This window comes from Colletotrichum phormii (genome assembly GCF_030913505.1).
Source record: "Colletotrichum phormii strain CBS 102054 chromosome Unknown BDP81scaffold_16, whole genome shotgun sequence".
NCBI classification, from domain to species: Eukaryota; Fungi; Ascomycota; class Sordariomycetes; order Glomerellales; family Glomerellaceae; genus Colletotrichum; species Colletotrichum phormii.
Genome location: NW_026851458.1, coordinates 63,254 through 79,170, shown reverse-complemented (window position 1 = coordinate 79,170; position 15,917 = coordinate 63,254). Strand labels below are relative to the sequence as shown.

Here is a 15,917-nt window from a genome sequence, read left to right as displayed (position 1 = left end):
AAGCGACTGAGCCACCATTTCGGCTCGGAGTTTTCCATACGGCGGACGCGCGGTCGCGGAGTTTCTCCGCCCTCGCCCGTTCACCCCCTCCTCTCGGCATGGACTTTGAGAAGTGTGTCCTGCGTAAGCGGCATGATGGCGCCCGCTTACGGGACTCTATCCCCTCCTCTACGCTAGATGGAATACGAATAGGAGGTCGACTTTCTTTACACGAGCATAATGAGTAGGCGTATAGAATACGGATGTTCTAACCAGTAAGATTGGTCGAATTGTAAAACTCCCATAAACTAAGAATACTTCATTCAGCACCGGCTAAGGTTTAAAAGTGGAAAGCCACACTATGGATATGTGTTCTTCCTATTCTGCTTAGATTGCCTCGACTTATTTCCTTGGGTCGGGCAAGTGATGACAGAAATCAGACGCCAAGAACCTGCAGGTAATTCTGTTACTTTCAAGACCACAGTTTGACATGCTTCCCCGCATACCTACTGTAATGAAGCTCTCTGTGTAATATTAAACAATAAGGGGACCATTTTGAAGTCAACGTTGCTGTAAATGCAAGTGAAAGCCGTTTGGACGCATTCTGACTTGCGCACCGAGCCTCATTCATGAAGCGTGGTAAACAGCACTATCGCATTTCTAGGCTTTGATATTATAGCCTATACGGATACTTACTGCAGCATGTGAAAAGCGCAGTCATAGCCGTGGCGGCGCAAACCATTTCTCTATACGTCACCTTTTCACCGCCGCTAAAGAAGACATGTAAAGTGGAGAGTCATGCGACAGCCGCCACGAACTCATTACCAAAAAGAGCCGCGACTCATGGTTTGCATTGCTCTACAGACTACCCTTGTGGGGAGACTACTTTCACACAATTTCTACCTACTAACTAGTTCTTTCCAATACTCACGACTTGTTACGTCAATTTGATGGAGATTTCCGTTGAAGACAATTTATATGCAGCAAGAGCAGGTTACCGCGAGGGTTGGGTATTCACCCAACCCCGGAACTTAATCAAGATTCGAAGTTCATCGCGATCTTTTTGGGTCGGGGATGACAGGTGGATATCGGGAAGCTTAATGCAGTCCCCGATGTCGTGATGAGAGACTATGCGTACCTGGTAAAATGGAGAGGTGCAAGGTTAGGCTTGCACGTTGGCATTTTTCGTCAACTCAGCTTCACAACGGAAATATGTTTACTAGTTCTATTCCGAAGACGGGGGTTGAGTTGACACTAGATATGTAAATATTAATGTCTTACTGTGAGCCCGTAGTGTTACCTACCCGTTTTGACAGCTATTCTCAAGTGACGATTAGTGATGTGGCCGTGTTTACTTTGACGGCGTTCATTTGAGTTGACGAAATGAACACCTGCGCAGAAAAAACGATTATTTCAGAGGGCATGCTCTTGGAACCCACGGTTATGGCACTTGACGGTGGGCTTAAAAGGACTGGAAAAAAGGCTGCGTGTATTGAGTCATTCCTACCGACGTACCTAGCTAGCTACCATTGGATGCGTCAAGACAAAGTCGGAACGTGGCCTTATCAAGGGGGCGAGAAACCACAGAGATTTCCATAAAAAATAGCAATAGATGCTACTCAGAAAGAATTTGTTCAGTTGAGTTTCAGTGGGCTGTTTTTTTGTAAAAGAGACAAACATGGAGGCAAGATCGCACGGCATAGCTGAGACATCACGATACACCTGCAAGCCTGAGCAGGTAATTAGCGACTAAGGGGCAATGTAGTCTTTTCCTGCCTGGCAGTTTCTGAAAGTATTCGCATTTTGATCATTTTCAGCAAAACAACAGAAACATATCTTCTATGTCATTCAGGTGCTATTATGAAGACACGTCTTTACCCCTGCATATGTGGATGGAGCCATCAAATAGAACGAGCCGTGCCACATCCCGCAGATCTCCCCGCATTCTCCACGCCGTCCCGCGCAGCGGTTTCCCGCCACTAGCGGGTTTACTTTAACGGGACTGGCGGACATTGGTTCCTCGTCTACTCCTCTCTGGCGGAATTCGGGATTGAAAATGGTTTACATAACATCGTTCCCGTAGCCATTTCCTCTTCTTCGAATAAAATGGAATTTTCTGCTCGTTGGATTTGTCAGAGGAGCCTTTTCTTGCGAATAGCATCGATTCTTGCAACTCGAGAAGATTTTCGGTTGATGGTCTTCTGCACTGAAGGTCCTGCACGCAGCATAGTACGAGACCTTCAGCCTCGAACAAAGCTCGCTTCTAGAAACGAAACTCCATCAAATTCTTTTGCCTTTAAGCCAGCACCACACGATTTGACCATTCAGCTTTTATCGGCCGAGATATGAGTTATTGTGGCCGATCCCGAAGGCCGACCGGCGACTGCAGTACACATGTTTACCTGGAGGCTCGCAAGAAGCATGTATGACAGGAGGGATGCACCGAAAAGAGACTGGCCGAGAGTTGATACCACGTTATGACAGAAAATGGAACGAAGCAGAGATCCAAAGAAGTGCGCTTAGTTGACGAGGGAGTTGCGAGGTCGGATGATAGTCGTCCTTGCAGAGAGTCCGATAACCATTTCCGACCAAGTACCCACGAAGTTTAAGACCAAGAAAGCACGCCGACGTTGCTAAGTGACGGGGCTAGTCGAGTTGGATAAATTCGCGGATTCGAGGATGAATTTGAAAGACGTGCGACATCACGCCCTTAGTTTCCTGGCTTCAGGAACATTTTGGAGAATGGTTGAGCAGAGAATGCCGGAGACTGAGCCAAGTTCCTTCTAGCAGGTTAGTTAGAAGTTCTACTCGCAACTCGAAAATGGGCGACTGATGTGTGCAGTGGTCTGGCAAGCTCTCAAATAAGCGATGTATCCCATCAACCTTGTTTGTCGACATACGAAACGAGCGGCGGGGCGGCATATGAGATATTCATGACCTCAGTGCTTTTCTCCACCAGTGTCCTTGCACTGATGGAATTTGGAATCCGATCATCAGAGGCAGTGACATAGTGCCGCCGGACTTTGGGTCGTGAGCGCTTTCACATGAGATATCAGCCCAGGCGAACTCAGGCCGAGCGCCGTGGCTATATGCACAGGATCAGGACACATTTCGCGATTGATACATCGATCGGCGGAGGCATCTGGACATCCGTCGTATTCAAAGATGTAAGGCGAATGCAGCGGCTTTCTGGGGACTTCTCCGCGTGGCAAGTAGGACCATTAGGCTGCGGGAGCTCCCGTCTGGCGAAGACTCAAAAGGAAATCGGCCCTTCGGAAACGACGGAGAGGGACTGTCCAGTGTCTTTGCCCCAAACAAGGCTAGATATCGAAGCACTCCGACAAAGTGGGATCCTCTTTGGGCTGATGTTCAGCTGGCTACTGCAAGCAACCTGCCGATAAAGTGCTGGCAGACAGGAACGATCGGCCGACATTTCGGATCACCAGGATTATTCCAGGGCTCGGAGCAAACCTTTTACTACCGAGATGAAGGCAGGCTTCGAGTAAAGGCCCCTCATTTCGACTTGTGGTGGACTGAGGTTGTGAGCGGGGTTGATTGGATAAGAAACACGACCAAGTTTGGAAGTGTTGCATTCACCGAGACCGTTTCCATCAACATGAACCAACAAAACACGGGTCCTCGAGCCGGAGAGTTATGCAGGCGCGGTATTGGAGGCATGGAGAGCGTCGCATTGAACCGAATTGTTCCCATTTCAGGATCAGGAGCATGGGGAAATAGAAGAGTAGGAACCAAACGAGGAGACCTCAAAAAGCGGCCAGAAAATCATCGGCTCGTCGCTCCGCAATCCCACAAACGGCCCACTACCAAGCTAGCCCAACTGAGTTAGACTGGGAAATAGGAAGGCCCAGACGGACGTCTGTGATGCGGAGAAGATCCACAAATAAGGGGCGTTTGTCCTAGTCGAACCACTGGGGGTCCGGGAAATCGTTGTGGGAAAGCGGGGAAGATGCGCCTTCCTGGCCCAGTAGCTGTAGCTGTGGCTCCGGGGAAGGAGGCACTTGGAAGGAAGCAGGTGGCAGGTGACTTGCCGTTTTTTGATTTGACCGCCTCATGCCGAACGTCGACGTCCCCTTTCGCGCAGCTTCCTGTCAGATCAGGCGAGAGAACGACATCATCGGATGAGACAGATCACGACGAGGCACAGGACATCAAATATCGACTGCAGTCCACTTGGAATACTGGATTCTACTGACGGAGAGCCGACACCCCAGGCTCAACAATGAGATATTCAACAGCGTGCTCGGCGTGTCGGTAAGCCAATCTGCGGATTCCTCCCTCTTGAACTTTGCTGGCGTTCCCCCGACCCCTTCGTTCATTGGCCCTGAGGCGCATCGCTCACCGACTGAATGACAGCGCACGACGGCGGAAATGCGAAGTTCCCATCGGCGGCGGCCAGTGCACTTACTGTGCGGCTCAGAACATTGCATGCTCGAGGGCTGGAACCATCATCCAACCCAAGGCGGCTCCCATCAGCCCCATATCTATCACAACGCCAAAGACGCCGATAGTCACCGAGATCATCCTTGCTAGTCCGCCAGGCATCACTCCTTCCGCTGCTGTTGCCGACAAGGCGCTATGCTTCGAGCTTGTGGAGTTGTACTTCAAGTATATCCACGATCAACTTCACTCCCTCTTTCACAGGCCCAGCTTCATGCTGGATCTGCACGAGGCAACCGCCCCTCTGGTGCTTGTCTACGGAATGATGGCACTTTCAGCGCGGTTCTCGTCGAATCCAATCTTCAACGGAATATCACCAATGTCGAGAGGCGAGCTTTTTGCCAATGAGGGAAATCTACTGCTCAACTTGCGTGACGTTTCACTCACCACCGCACAAGCATGCGTGTTACTCGGCGCGTACTCTATCGTAGAGGGTGAGGCTGGTGCAGAAACCATCTTCTATTCCGCAGCTTGCAGGATAGCCAACTATCTCGATCTGCCCAACCTGCCGACCCCAGATCCGCTGCAGAGAGAGATCCACATCAGAGGTAGGAAGTCTGCCTTCTGATTCACGTCACTGTACAAGTACTGACTCTATTAGTGTATTGGTCACTCTGTATGATCGATGTGTGGTCGTCAACCGGTGTCAATCTTCCACGCCTCATGGACCGTCGAATGGACGTCCCATTACCCATGAACGAGTCAACTTTTCTCAACATGACCCGGGCAAACAATAACCACTTTGACTTCATTCTCTCACCAAATCGTGAAGATTCCCTGATCGCTCAAATGATCAAACTGAACAGTATTCTGATGAGGGTCAATGATGCCATCAAGAGTCTCACATCTGATGTTGACGTGACCAACATCGACGAGACAGTGTCTCAACTGTCACAAGAACTCGAAGCCTGGGAGGTGGCTCTACCCCATAATCTTCGCGATACCCCGAGTAACCTCCATGCCTTCGCCTCTCAAGGCCTGGGGCGAATCTTCATTGCCGTGCATACTGGCCACTACCACTACAGCCAGCTGCTGTACTACCAGTATCTTGACGAAGTTCAACGCTTCCCTGCTTCACCAACAGCACAAATGTTCGCGCGCAAATGCAAGGAGAACGCTATCTCCATGTCACGCATCATCGATCTCGCGAACACAACACCTGGATGTGACGCCAAGTTCAACATGCTTGGGCATATCATTGTCATCACGTCTTCAATCTTCATCCACACTCTGCTGTTCGAGACGGACGAAGCTGAGATTGCAAATGCCCGCGGTACACTAGAGCGTCATTTTAATACCCTTGTCGCTCTGCGAGCGTACTGGCCAGCACTGGAGGTATGCTTCGCACGGCTCAAAACGTTCCATGAGCTATGTCGCAAGAGTATGAACACCAGCTACCGCATGGATCGGTGGATGTTGCGGTTCTTGACTGAGTTCGCACGACCCATCAACGAGAAGGAACGTGACGAGGACGGCCACATGGACTTGGATCGCTGGAGCGTGGGTAACATCGGAATCAGTCCCGAGAACTGGGCATAGCAATGCAAGGGCCCGGGTGCATAAGCTTCACAGCACGTGCTTATCGGCTGGGCACCCGGTGGCATGTCGAAATGAAACGAAGCAAAGGCATCAATGGATTCAGAAAGCCCATTCTCCGATCACAGCGGCAATGCGTTGCGACAACCTATCGGCAGGTTTACGCTGGAGATAATAGACACATGATGCTTGCCCGGCTGCATGTGGGCCGAAGCTATATCGTCATGGACGTCAATCTCGCAGAGAGCGGATCCAGAACCGTCTGAACCCAGGCCAAAGTCCAGTCCAAGGCGGCCCTGCCCAATGCCAACAGCAATAGCCATGTCGAGCCAGATGTTTGGTAAAGGGGGCGGGAGGGCCCGGGTCGTGCGGCGTGCCTGGATGCCAAGCTAATAAAACATTGCCCAATCACAAGTTTGCCGTCGGCAGCCTAAGCGCCGAGTCAAGGAGTCTGAGAGGAGGTGCTGGGTAGGGTTTGGTGATGATCCAATATGCAAGGTTTGGCGGAAAGTAATGTGGGATGATTTGTGTCATCAAAAGGATGAACAACACGCTATCAAACTTTGATTCAGTGTTCTCGGAAAAAGATGCCGTGGGGTACACCATGGGGTACACGTGGGGTCGAACACATGTTCTACAGTAGCAAGCAGAATTGTCGGGAAACAGAAACCTTGAACACGATGCAAAGATGTTAAATTGGACTCCGAAAATGGATATTTTCATGAGAGAAGGACTTTCAATGCCCTCGACTCGATGGTCCCGACTCGAAATGCCAAGTCAAGGGCTGCCGGTAGGCTTTCCAATTCATCCTGATTCTCAATTTCTGACTTCGACCTTTACTTGACCTCCTCTGGCGTAGTATGCTGATCACCAGCCTCTTCCTCATCAACGACCTTGACCGCGCTGACCTGTACCTCGGATCTCGGATAGTCTCCAAAGTGCCTCACCGGCACGCCGTCGTGAAACATGCGATCAATCTCCTCCAGACTCCTCCCCTTACACTCCGGCACGCAGAAAAAGACAAAGAGCGCGGAGCAGACGGCGATGCTGCCGAAGATGAAACCGACTTTGCTCTGTAGCGCGGCGTAGGGCGCGTTGAGGAGATAGGGCAGGGTGAAGTTGACGAGGAAGTTCATGAAGATGTTGACGAGGGAAGAGACGCGTTGAGAGCGGTCGCGGAGGCGGAGGGCTGGAACTTCGGTTACGACTACGTAGGTTAGGGGGCCCCATCCGAGACCGAAACCGGCGCCGACTGTGGTGAGGGTTAGTAGAGTATACTCATCGTAGGCGTGGGTTTGGTGTTGTTCTTACATAGGAGGAGCATGCCGACCATGCCTGATTTATTGGCATTTGGTACGGGCTTTGGCACGCCGAGGCCGGCCATCGTGTAGAGTGCAATTGTCAGCACCGCAGCACCAACGAGTAGAATTTTGCTTGAAGAAAAGTCAGTCTCATGCATCTTGACGTTTAAAATCTTGTAACCACTGAGCGCGGGGGACAGGATTTCACTCACCGTCGTCCAACCCGATCCGTTAAGAATAAGCACGTAATAATCAACCCCGTTGTGAGCGCTGACGACCCCAAGGTGACGTCAAACGGGTTCAGTGTACCGAGCGACTTGACCCAGACGGCTCCATACTGCGACGCAAAAGCTTGACCCGTCGCCTGTTGGAAAAAGGACATGCCGACGGCGATGGCGGTGCGCTTGCGGTTCACGCCCTGGAAGAGCTCTTTTGTTCGACCTTGTTCAGGTTCATCGAGGAGGGATTGTTGGATCTTGGCGAACTCGTGGGCGATGTCTTCTTCGGATATGGTTCCTTCGCGGAGGAGGTGGTGGGACTTCCTGGCTTCTTCTACGTGGTCTCGGAGGAGGAGCCAGCGGGGAGACTAATAGGAGGTTAGAAGAGTTAGTTTACCAACGTTGAAGAGGAGAGCGTTGGGGTGTGTTTACCTCTGGGATGAACCAGATCAAGGCTAGTATGATTGATGGAATGACGTAGAAGAGACCGAAGGGAATCCTGTAAGCACGGCTATCTTGAAAGTTTGAGGTTCCGCGGCAGATGGAGTTGATGACGAGACCGCCAAGCTACATTCTGCAGATCAGCAATTGCCCAATGGAATAGGGGCGGTGTTGTAGAGTTGTGCGTACACCAATGGAGAGTTGGTATGTCCCAACAACCATTCCTCGAACAGGAGCAGGGACGATCTCTGACTGGTACACGGGCACAACAGCCAGTTCAAATCCGACGTAGACATCTGGAGTCTGTCAATGATTGCTCTGTAGCTTCAAATAGGTTTCGCATACAGTTGAGAATTCTGCCTACGAGGATTTGCTCCTTCGTTGTGGATGTGACCACCACTGTCGCACTGATCAGGGCGTAGACGCTCATAACGATCATCGTCGTTCGACGACCGAAGCTTGCGCTGGTTAGACTGCCAATCACAAGACCTTCAATATCGTGTTAGTGACCACAACCTGCAAGTTGCCCTCCAGCACCCGAGCTCCAAGGTTCCAGGGCATCAACGTACCGGCAGCAAAGCCGATGTAGTTCAGACTATTCAGCAACGACAAGAAGTATGTCGGAATCTTCTACTGCCTCGTCGCGTCGTCGTACGCGTCGTCGTACTCGCCAAACTGCCGCTCAAAGGCATCCATGGCCTGCGTCGATGTGAAGGCCTGGTTGTCGAAGCCATAGTTGAATTGCGACACGGCGATGAGGAATACAGAGGCGAAGAGCCGCTTGTTGAAGTGCTGTGTTATCGATTTGAACCCCATGATTGCTGATGATGCTCGTCGAGAATGAGATCAAATAGGTTCAGGGAGCTAGGTCGTTCATCGTGATGACGTTTCGGGCTTGGGGCGGGAGCGAGAGTTATATGGCGGTTACATACTCGAGCCTTTGCTACACTAACAAGAGGTCGCAGTATGTCGCCATGCCGTGACACTGACAGTGACCGAAGCCAGGGACATGGTATTCGCGACTAGTGGTCGTGGTGGAGTATTGCAATGCATGGAAAGTCTGGAGAAAACTGCTTGCAGATGGTTCGTGACAGCGGAGATGCGGTAGAGACCCACTTGTTCTTCGAAACATCATCTTGGCCCTGTCTTGCGTGCTTGGGCTGGACAGCTTGAGCCTAGTTCGTAAGTCCGCGAAAGTCTTATAGTTCCGGGTAAGTTTCTCCGTTGTTGGGCATGTTTTATATGGCATCTAGGTCTAATTCGAAATGTACATATATCTTCCAAATTACAACTCAGACCGCTGTTTCCACATCTTCGTTTCCTCAGACACTGGCGGGATCGGGTTCCATGTAGCCCGATAGAAACCAGCTTATCTCACCGCTCATATCAAACTGCGAGGGAGCTACAAAGTAATCCGGCGCCAGCTGGTTCTCTGCAAAGCCAGACCAAGTAAGCGGTCCATCCAGACTGGAACCAATGTCGTCGAGACCAGCGGCGCTGGCTAGAGAAGCCGGATAGATGTCGACAGAGTCCGTCATCGTCAAATCCGTCGTTTCTGAAGTCTGCAGAATTGACGGAGGTTGGGGAGGGTCGGAGTGCTGAAGCGCGACTTCGTCGGCTGTCTTGGCGTTGCTGTCGAAGCTCTGGGAAAGTGGGTGGTATCTGCTCAGCAAGTTGTTCCGCTGGACCTCGCTACTGACCGGCGCGAGCCCTTGCGTCTCTGCATCGTTCTGTCTTCTGTCTTTGTCGGCTTCGACCATCTTTTCCACGTCTTGCTGTAGCACCGCAATGATGGGCGCGATCTTGGCCATGTCGTCCAGTAAGGCGATGTTGCTTTGGCACAAAGTCTCCACTGCCTCATCATTGAGCACTGCCGTATCGCCGGTAATCGGGTCAACTAGATCATCGTAGAGCTTGCACCGTCTTGCTGTCAGGAGAGTTTTGGTGCACTGATGCACCATGCTGCCATACCCTAGTCGGAGGGGAATGCGTGTCTGCTTTGACTGCAGGGCGCCCTTGGCTCGAAGGTTCTGGAGATGCTCCCACAATCTCGCCTGTCGGAGAGCGTGTGACACCGCGAGAGCGCGCCACTCGGATACAAAGTCTGGCGGGGCGCTCGCGAGGAATTTCGGTGATGCGCTCTCCCTATACGCGGCTGGGAGTGCGACGCGGAAGAGATCGCATGCACATTGGAGGTACCATGAGTTGAGTGTCAGGTAGGACGAGAACTCTGATGTGGTCGAGTGGGAAAACATGTTGAGTTCGCTGAGTTGAAGGTGTTTTGGTGTGTTCTTGAGGAAGAGACCTAGTCGATCTCGTAGTTCTATCATGGTTGTGACTGCTTTGGAGACTGCGGCTGGGGAGTGGTCTGAGTGACTGTCTATGACGATTATCTTTGTTAACCTGTGAATGTCAGTCTCAACTGTATCAATGAGGGAGGAAAAGTCTTCAAAAGCCTACCGCAATATCTCACAGCGAAGCGGTAAGAGCATTATCAAGTAGGCATTGGGCCCAGCTTCATGAGATGCAAGCGCTTCCACCCCATCACTAAGCCTGCCCGTCGGCTTCATCAGCCCATGACAGAAAGCATGCTCCGAATTTGGCAATGAAGTCCTCATCCACCGATCCGGCAACGAGGTAAACTCATCCAGACCTGCCGAGAGCATCTTGTCCATGCTCCATACATGCCACACCAGACGCCGCTCGCACTCGCGCTTGATGAGTGCAGCTGTGGTCTCGTTATCAGACGCCGGTTTCTCGTCGTTGAGCTGAAATGACACTGCTAACCTCGCGGCCATGCTGATGAGCAGCCACATCTTGCCAAACTGCCTGTAGGCGAAGTTTTGAAACATGGAGAGGATTAGCAGCTGAATGTTAAGCACTTTGAAAACGTTGAGGTTGCCAAAGATGTAGGCGTCTACTTCTTTGGCCCACTGAACGGACAGGACTCGAGACTCGCGTGAGCGGGAGACGAACATTGCTGCGGTTGCGCATATTGATGTGCAGAGTATTGGCGAAAGCTTCCCGGCGTAAAACTCTTCCATTACGGATGGCCGATGGAAGAAGTCGTGACCTATTGGATAAACGTGGTCGAAGTAGGCCTCAAGATGCTGACGGATCACGTCCGTACTGAGGAGCGCGTGGTCTAGGGCCGTGTTCAGAGACACCCTGCCGACGCCATACTGCTGGTGAAGTGTAGATTCTGCCTCGTAGGAGGCGCTCTGGCTGAAAGTGCTGCTCGATTCTGGAGAAGCAGACTGTTGCTGGTGTCCACTAACATGTCGACTCTTGCGCCTTGATGCCGATAATGGGTATACACATGATAGGTTCCTTCGGTTGCAGTGGAAGCATTGCGGGCGGTGACCGGAGCACTTGGCTTTCTGGACGCGGCACTCCGTGCATGCAGCCGCGATACGGCGGCGTTTGGTCCCGGCTTCGGTCAAAGTGTCTGCCGGGGCCGAGAGTCCTTGTGGATTCGGGACCTCTGGTGACAGGTTGATCTCCGAGTAATTGAATGTACAGCCGAGTCTGAGTCGACGGCAGTTCTCACATGGCTCGGGCCCCCCGGTGCATTTGACCTAAGCTGTGTCAGTATGCTTACCCATTATGTGCGGAGGCAGGGAACGGGGAGCCACAGAGAGGATGCTTTACCTTTCGGCGCTTACACGTCAAGCACCGGGGCCTAGGTAGCGGTGCTGCTTCAGATTCGGCGACCGGACTGGGGCTCGGCATCGTGTCTCGGTCTCCTCCGTCTTTCAGGGCGTAAGTTTGAAGAAGAAACCTACCCGCCGCGGGGTTCGCTCATCGAAACTTCGTTGTCGAGACTCAACGGCGGACCGGGATGCGGAACCCGGAAGAGACCGAGGATAATATGCCCCGGAAACCCCAGTTTTCCCACCGAAACACACTGACGTGCTCAGCATGCGGGGTCGCTCTAAACCCGTTTGGACGCAACGCAGCCCACAACGCGTGGGATCTAGCGAATCCGAGGGCGGGAGGGGGCCCGAAGGGGTAGAGCACATCATTGTGAAGAAGGATTGCGGAAGAGTTGCCTGGCGCGATTGGACGGGTCATTTTGGGAGCTGGTTGGGAACTCAAGCAGTATCATCCAAGAACGCTGTACTGTTGTTGATATGTAGGTAGATTCGTGACATGGAGTCTACAATCTGGTGCACTTTGATATTTATTATCCATGGTCATGAGATGTATTACTGCGTATTTTCCCATTCAGCCGTCGATTTGAAACTGGAATTGACTCAAGGATCCTGGCAAGCATCTTGTAAGTCATTTTATGTGAACTATTCAAGTCACCGCAAAGCATTCGTCAGTCGAGCGCAGGTGGCAATTGGATTGCTGTATGATGTGGATTTATCCAAAAAGAATACAAGAAAGCCAAGATGGCCTTGGCGTCGGCTCGAACAATGAGCTAGAAGCCTACTTAGGTAATGTTAGAGGCTTATTTACCTCAACCTCATCTGCGAGACCCATGTCTTTGAACTCTAATTATTACGATGAATCACTTCTGACAATCCATAAGCTAGGTTTTATAGTGGAGGAAACTGGGAAACTTAAGTTCAGAGAGCAATTCGACTTCTCGTTAGAAATACATGTTTAGACTAGAGTGCACGGATAGAGGTGGATGTCATCGCTACTCGCAAGTGACAACCTTGACAGGGGCCCATATGAAAGTCGAGCCCAACGTGCGACATGGCAAAGAAAAGGCATTGGAAAGTGATGAGGAGAGTCTATTTTGACTACGCAACTCCCTGACAATGCAGCATACCTGTGCCATTCGTGTTTCAAGCTGCTTTGTGACTGGCTCCACAGGTGACGGAGTTGTGGAAACTTTTGTGTTCAAGGGCGCGATCAAGAGGAAAAGGCAAGCCCCAGCTGGCTAATGAGATAGTTTGCGTAAGGCAGAGCTAGAGCCATGTTTAACTCATCAAGTGTCTTTGTTCTTCTAACATTGTGACTGACTGAGTTACCAAGGCCGCATACCGGGAGCAGACTGGGTCCGGGTCAGTGCCGACCCGGAGCCTTCGAGTGGAGTTTACTTCGGGGCATGCAAATTTTGTCGTCCCCATCGCACCAAATCGCACCAAGTTTCCCCATTCGAAATTTAAGCTTTCCCATCCTCGCCCTTCCCATCAACCAGCCAATTTCAGACTTGTCTGCCCGGCTAGCTCAATCGGTAGAGCGTGAGACTCTTAATCTCAAGGTTGTGGGTTCGACCCGTAAGCATACACTGCCTCTGACATACCATACCAACAACAAACTAACTCAAATCAGCCACGTCGGGCTCAATTCCCGTCAGCGATTGACGCATATCTTTTTGTCAATTTCATTCATGTTGCTTTTGATATCTAGGTGGGAGAATCATATCACTTATTCCCTTGCTGGATGACTTGCCTTCGATCTCACTGAGATGGTCGGATTACTTCTTGATGTCCACCTGAAGATCAACTTGACTTTTTCCCAGCGTAATTTCTGCTTTAAATCAAGAGATACTTTGACTACCTGCTTCATCAGGCTATCAAGTTGAGGACATTAACTTTAGGACTTTCCATTGGAGTCAATCATCAGGTCTTTCGGCGCGGTCTATTTTGGGCTACTCTAGATGTGTCAATTTACCACAAGCACGCGAGCAACTCGGGCAACTTGTCAGAGCCCTTCCGGATAGAGGTTACTTAAGGGTAGTAAGGGGTCTAAGCAACAAAGGAGCAGCTCCTATATATATACAGCGCAGGGAGCACGCATCGAGGGAGGGGCAGATTTCAGTAATTCATCTTTTTGACCCTAACAGCAGTTGGCCTCTGAGAGCTTTCACCCTGCGTCACACACCTATTTGACACAACTTCAGACTACTTCTGCGTCCCGCTAAAACTCAAGTCCTCGAATACGTTCAAGGCTTATCAGGAATATGGTGCGCCACTCCGTACGCAAGCAGGGTACCGGGAAATTTCTTCCCCTTCAACATTGACGGGGACACAACTTGGGTCTTGTGAGCGAAACGCCCGCTGGACTGTCAAGTCAGCCATCTATTGGCCCAGCTAACCCATGTGATACTTCCAAACGCCCGCTGAAACGCACCTCAGTCGCTGGAAAGATTGATTATCAGCCCTTACAGCCAGGCAGGGTGAAGATATAAGGACTAATCTTCCCCTGGGTCACAGTTGAGAAGAACCATATTCTCAAAATGAAGATGCCGTATGCCCAAAGCCCCGATGCGCCACCAACAAGACGCATTGTCACTTAATCTGTGGACTACTCATCCCCATGGTATTCACGCACACATCAACAGCAGTTGCCGATTTCCCGATAATGGACCAAGCAGACATCAAGGCAAACAAAGACGAGACGAACAACCCAATTGAGTTCTTAGCTGACTTCGATAAAGCTCTTGTTATACCGGAAATTCTAGATATCTAGTCAGCACGGCCGGGGAATGGGCACAACCAGTGAAAGATCCGACAATAGTATTTCACTGCATCTTCCCTCATCCATCCGTTGACACCGAAGTCGGAGCTTACGTGCGAACTTGAAAGTTGAAGATAGCAAAGGCCCCAGAAATGGTCTATCAAACTGCCAAATCTGGCGGTAGCGCATATGTGGTCAGCGTGACTCCCCCAGCTCTTCGTTGCTCGACCATCGATATCTCCCCACGCCGGCCTACGTCAGACCGCTGAACGTGGCCGGGGGCGGCAGACAGCACCAGGACTTTTGCACTTCACATGCACCGTTATGAAATTAATCGGAGCTTGTTTTTCGCCAGTCGCAGAAGCCCGGCTCATTTGGTTTACTATCCGACTATCGACCATGCAGGCTTATCAGTGATCTATCTGCCAACATCCCGGCGCGGGAAGTGGGAAGTGGGGGCCGTTTTACGGAGGACTCCAGTCTTTACTAACGGCAGTTCGTCGTCTCCAACCGTTCGTTGGTAAGCAAGTAAGTTTGTTTTCGCTCAGACTTACTGGATGAACGCAAAGCTAAGCTTATCGATAGATGGGACTTCACCCCAACCATCCATTACGTCGATCTGCATCTCGTCGCGACTGGAGTTCTCATTCTGAATACGGATAAACTATCCTGCCTTGCCTGCCGGAGCTGATCTCGACACGGGCACGAGAGATAAGCTCGCAACACCAACGGCATAATGCGGCTGAAGACTTCAATGTTCTTGCAACGGTCCTCCGTTCTTCGCCGCACCAATTGTAAGAAGGAGCTTTCTGAGGCTCTTCATGACCCGAAGACAGTAGTGCGGTTCACGTACTGGTAGCAGGACTCGAGAATCTCAACTCCCCCGCACAATGCTCACAGACGTCGGGTCAACCCCACCTTGAATGCATCCCTGAACCTCCTCTCAGAGCTAGTAATCCCTTGCCCATGACTCCGCATAACTGGACTTCGAGATAAGAAATCTCCAGTCAACCACCGCCGTGATGGCGACTTCGATTGTCGATATGCCATTCAATCCCCATTTATTGTCATATCAGCACAATTTCGGATTCGACTGACCAATTTGGACTGGCGTTATCGACAGCTAATACCCCAGTCCCAAAGCTACGGGCCCGACGCCGTTGGCCCGAGTGACCCGACTACGCCGACCTATCTTGATCCTCCATCTGAATGTTGAAGCAATCGCCAAGACTGAGGCTGGGGGAAGCAAACAATATCACGCCGTCGTGTTACATACAACCCCACGGGATGAGCGGCAAGCAGTCCTGTCCGTAGGCCGCGGCCCGCGATATCATCGAACCCCTGCCCTGGCTCGCTCGCATGCCGTCGAGACATGGGCGCCACGTTCTGCAGTTCTTGAGCGATTATTTCTCGGTTGAGCAGCCCATCCCCGACATGATAGGATACTTTCAATATTGCCCAAAAGCCATCAAGGCAACGATAGCTACACAGTAGCTACCCTGCCCCAGAAAATCGAACCCCCCCGGACTTCTGGAGCCATCCAATCCTCTGGGACCTAGCTGTTCGG

The 15,917-nt window shown here is 51.3% G+C and overlaps 3 protein-coding genes and 1 non-coding gene across 4 annotated transcripts; 2 read left to right on the top strand and 2 right to left on the bottom strand.

The window, feature by feature from the left end:
• Window positions 1-4,219: 4,219 nt before the first annotated feature.
• BDP81DRAFT_451771 (fungal-specific transcription factor) lies at window positions 4,220-5,976 on the top strand (the record flags this gene model as incomplete). Its single annotated transcript, XM_060592673.1, has 3 exons — window positions 4,220-4,251; window positions 4,354-4,985; window positions 5,039-5,976. 3 exons carry the CDS (start codon window positions 4,220-4,222, stop codon window positions 5,974-5,976), a joined length of 1,602 nt encoding a protein of 533 aa, XP_060442398.1.
• Window positions 5,977-6,374: 398 nt separating this feature from the next.
• On the bottom strand, window positions 6,375-8,749 carry BDP81DRAFT_494076 (sugar transporter; the record flags this gene model as incomplete). Its single annotated transcript, XM_060595375.1, has 8 exons — window positions 6,375-7,225; window positions 7,285-7,406; window positions 7,487-7,860; window positions 7,925-8,059; window positions 8,123-8,229; window positions 8,279-8,422; window positions 8,503-8,528; window positions 8,589-8,749. The coding sequence occupies 8 exons, from the start codon at window positions 8,747-8,749 to the stop codon at window positions 6,810-6,812; spliced, it is 1,485 nt and encodes a 494-aa protein (XP_060442397.1). The 3' UTR covers window positions 6,375-6,809.
• Window positions 8,750-9,972: 1,223 nt separating this feature from the next.
• On the bottom strand, window positions 9,973-11,511 carry BDP81DRAFT_281529 (uncharacterized protein; the record flags this gene model as incomplete). The annotated part of the gene is made up of 2 exons (XM_060583007.1): window positions 9,973-10,313; window positions 10,407-11,511. Coding segments are annotated over 2 exons (1,446 nt in total), but the record flags the coding sequence as incomplete, so codon positions are not given.
• A 1,600-nt stretch (window positions 11,512-13,111) lies between these two features.
• On the top strand, window positions 13,112-13,174 carry BDP81DRAFT_t246. Its single transcript has one exon. It is a non-coding gene; the product is annotated as a tRNA-Lys (tRNA).
• The last annotated feature ends 2,743 nt before the right edge of the window (window positions 13,175-15,917 follow it).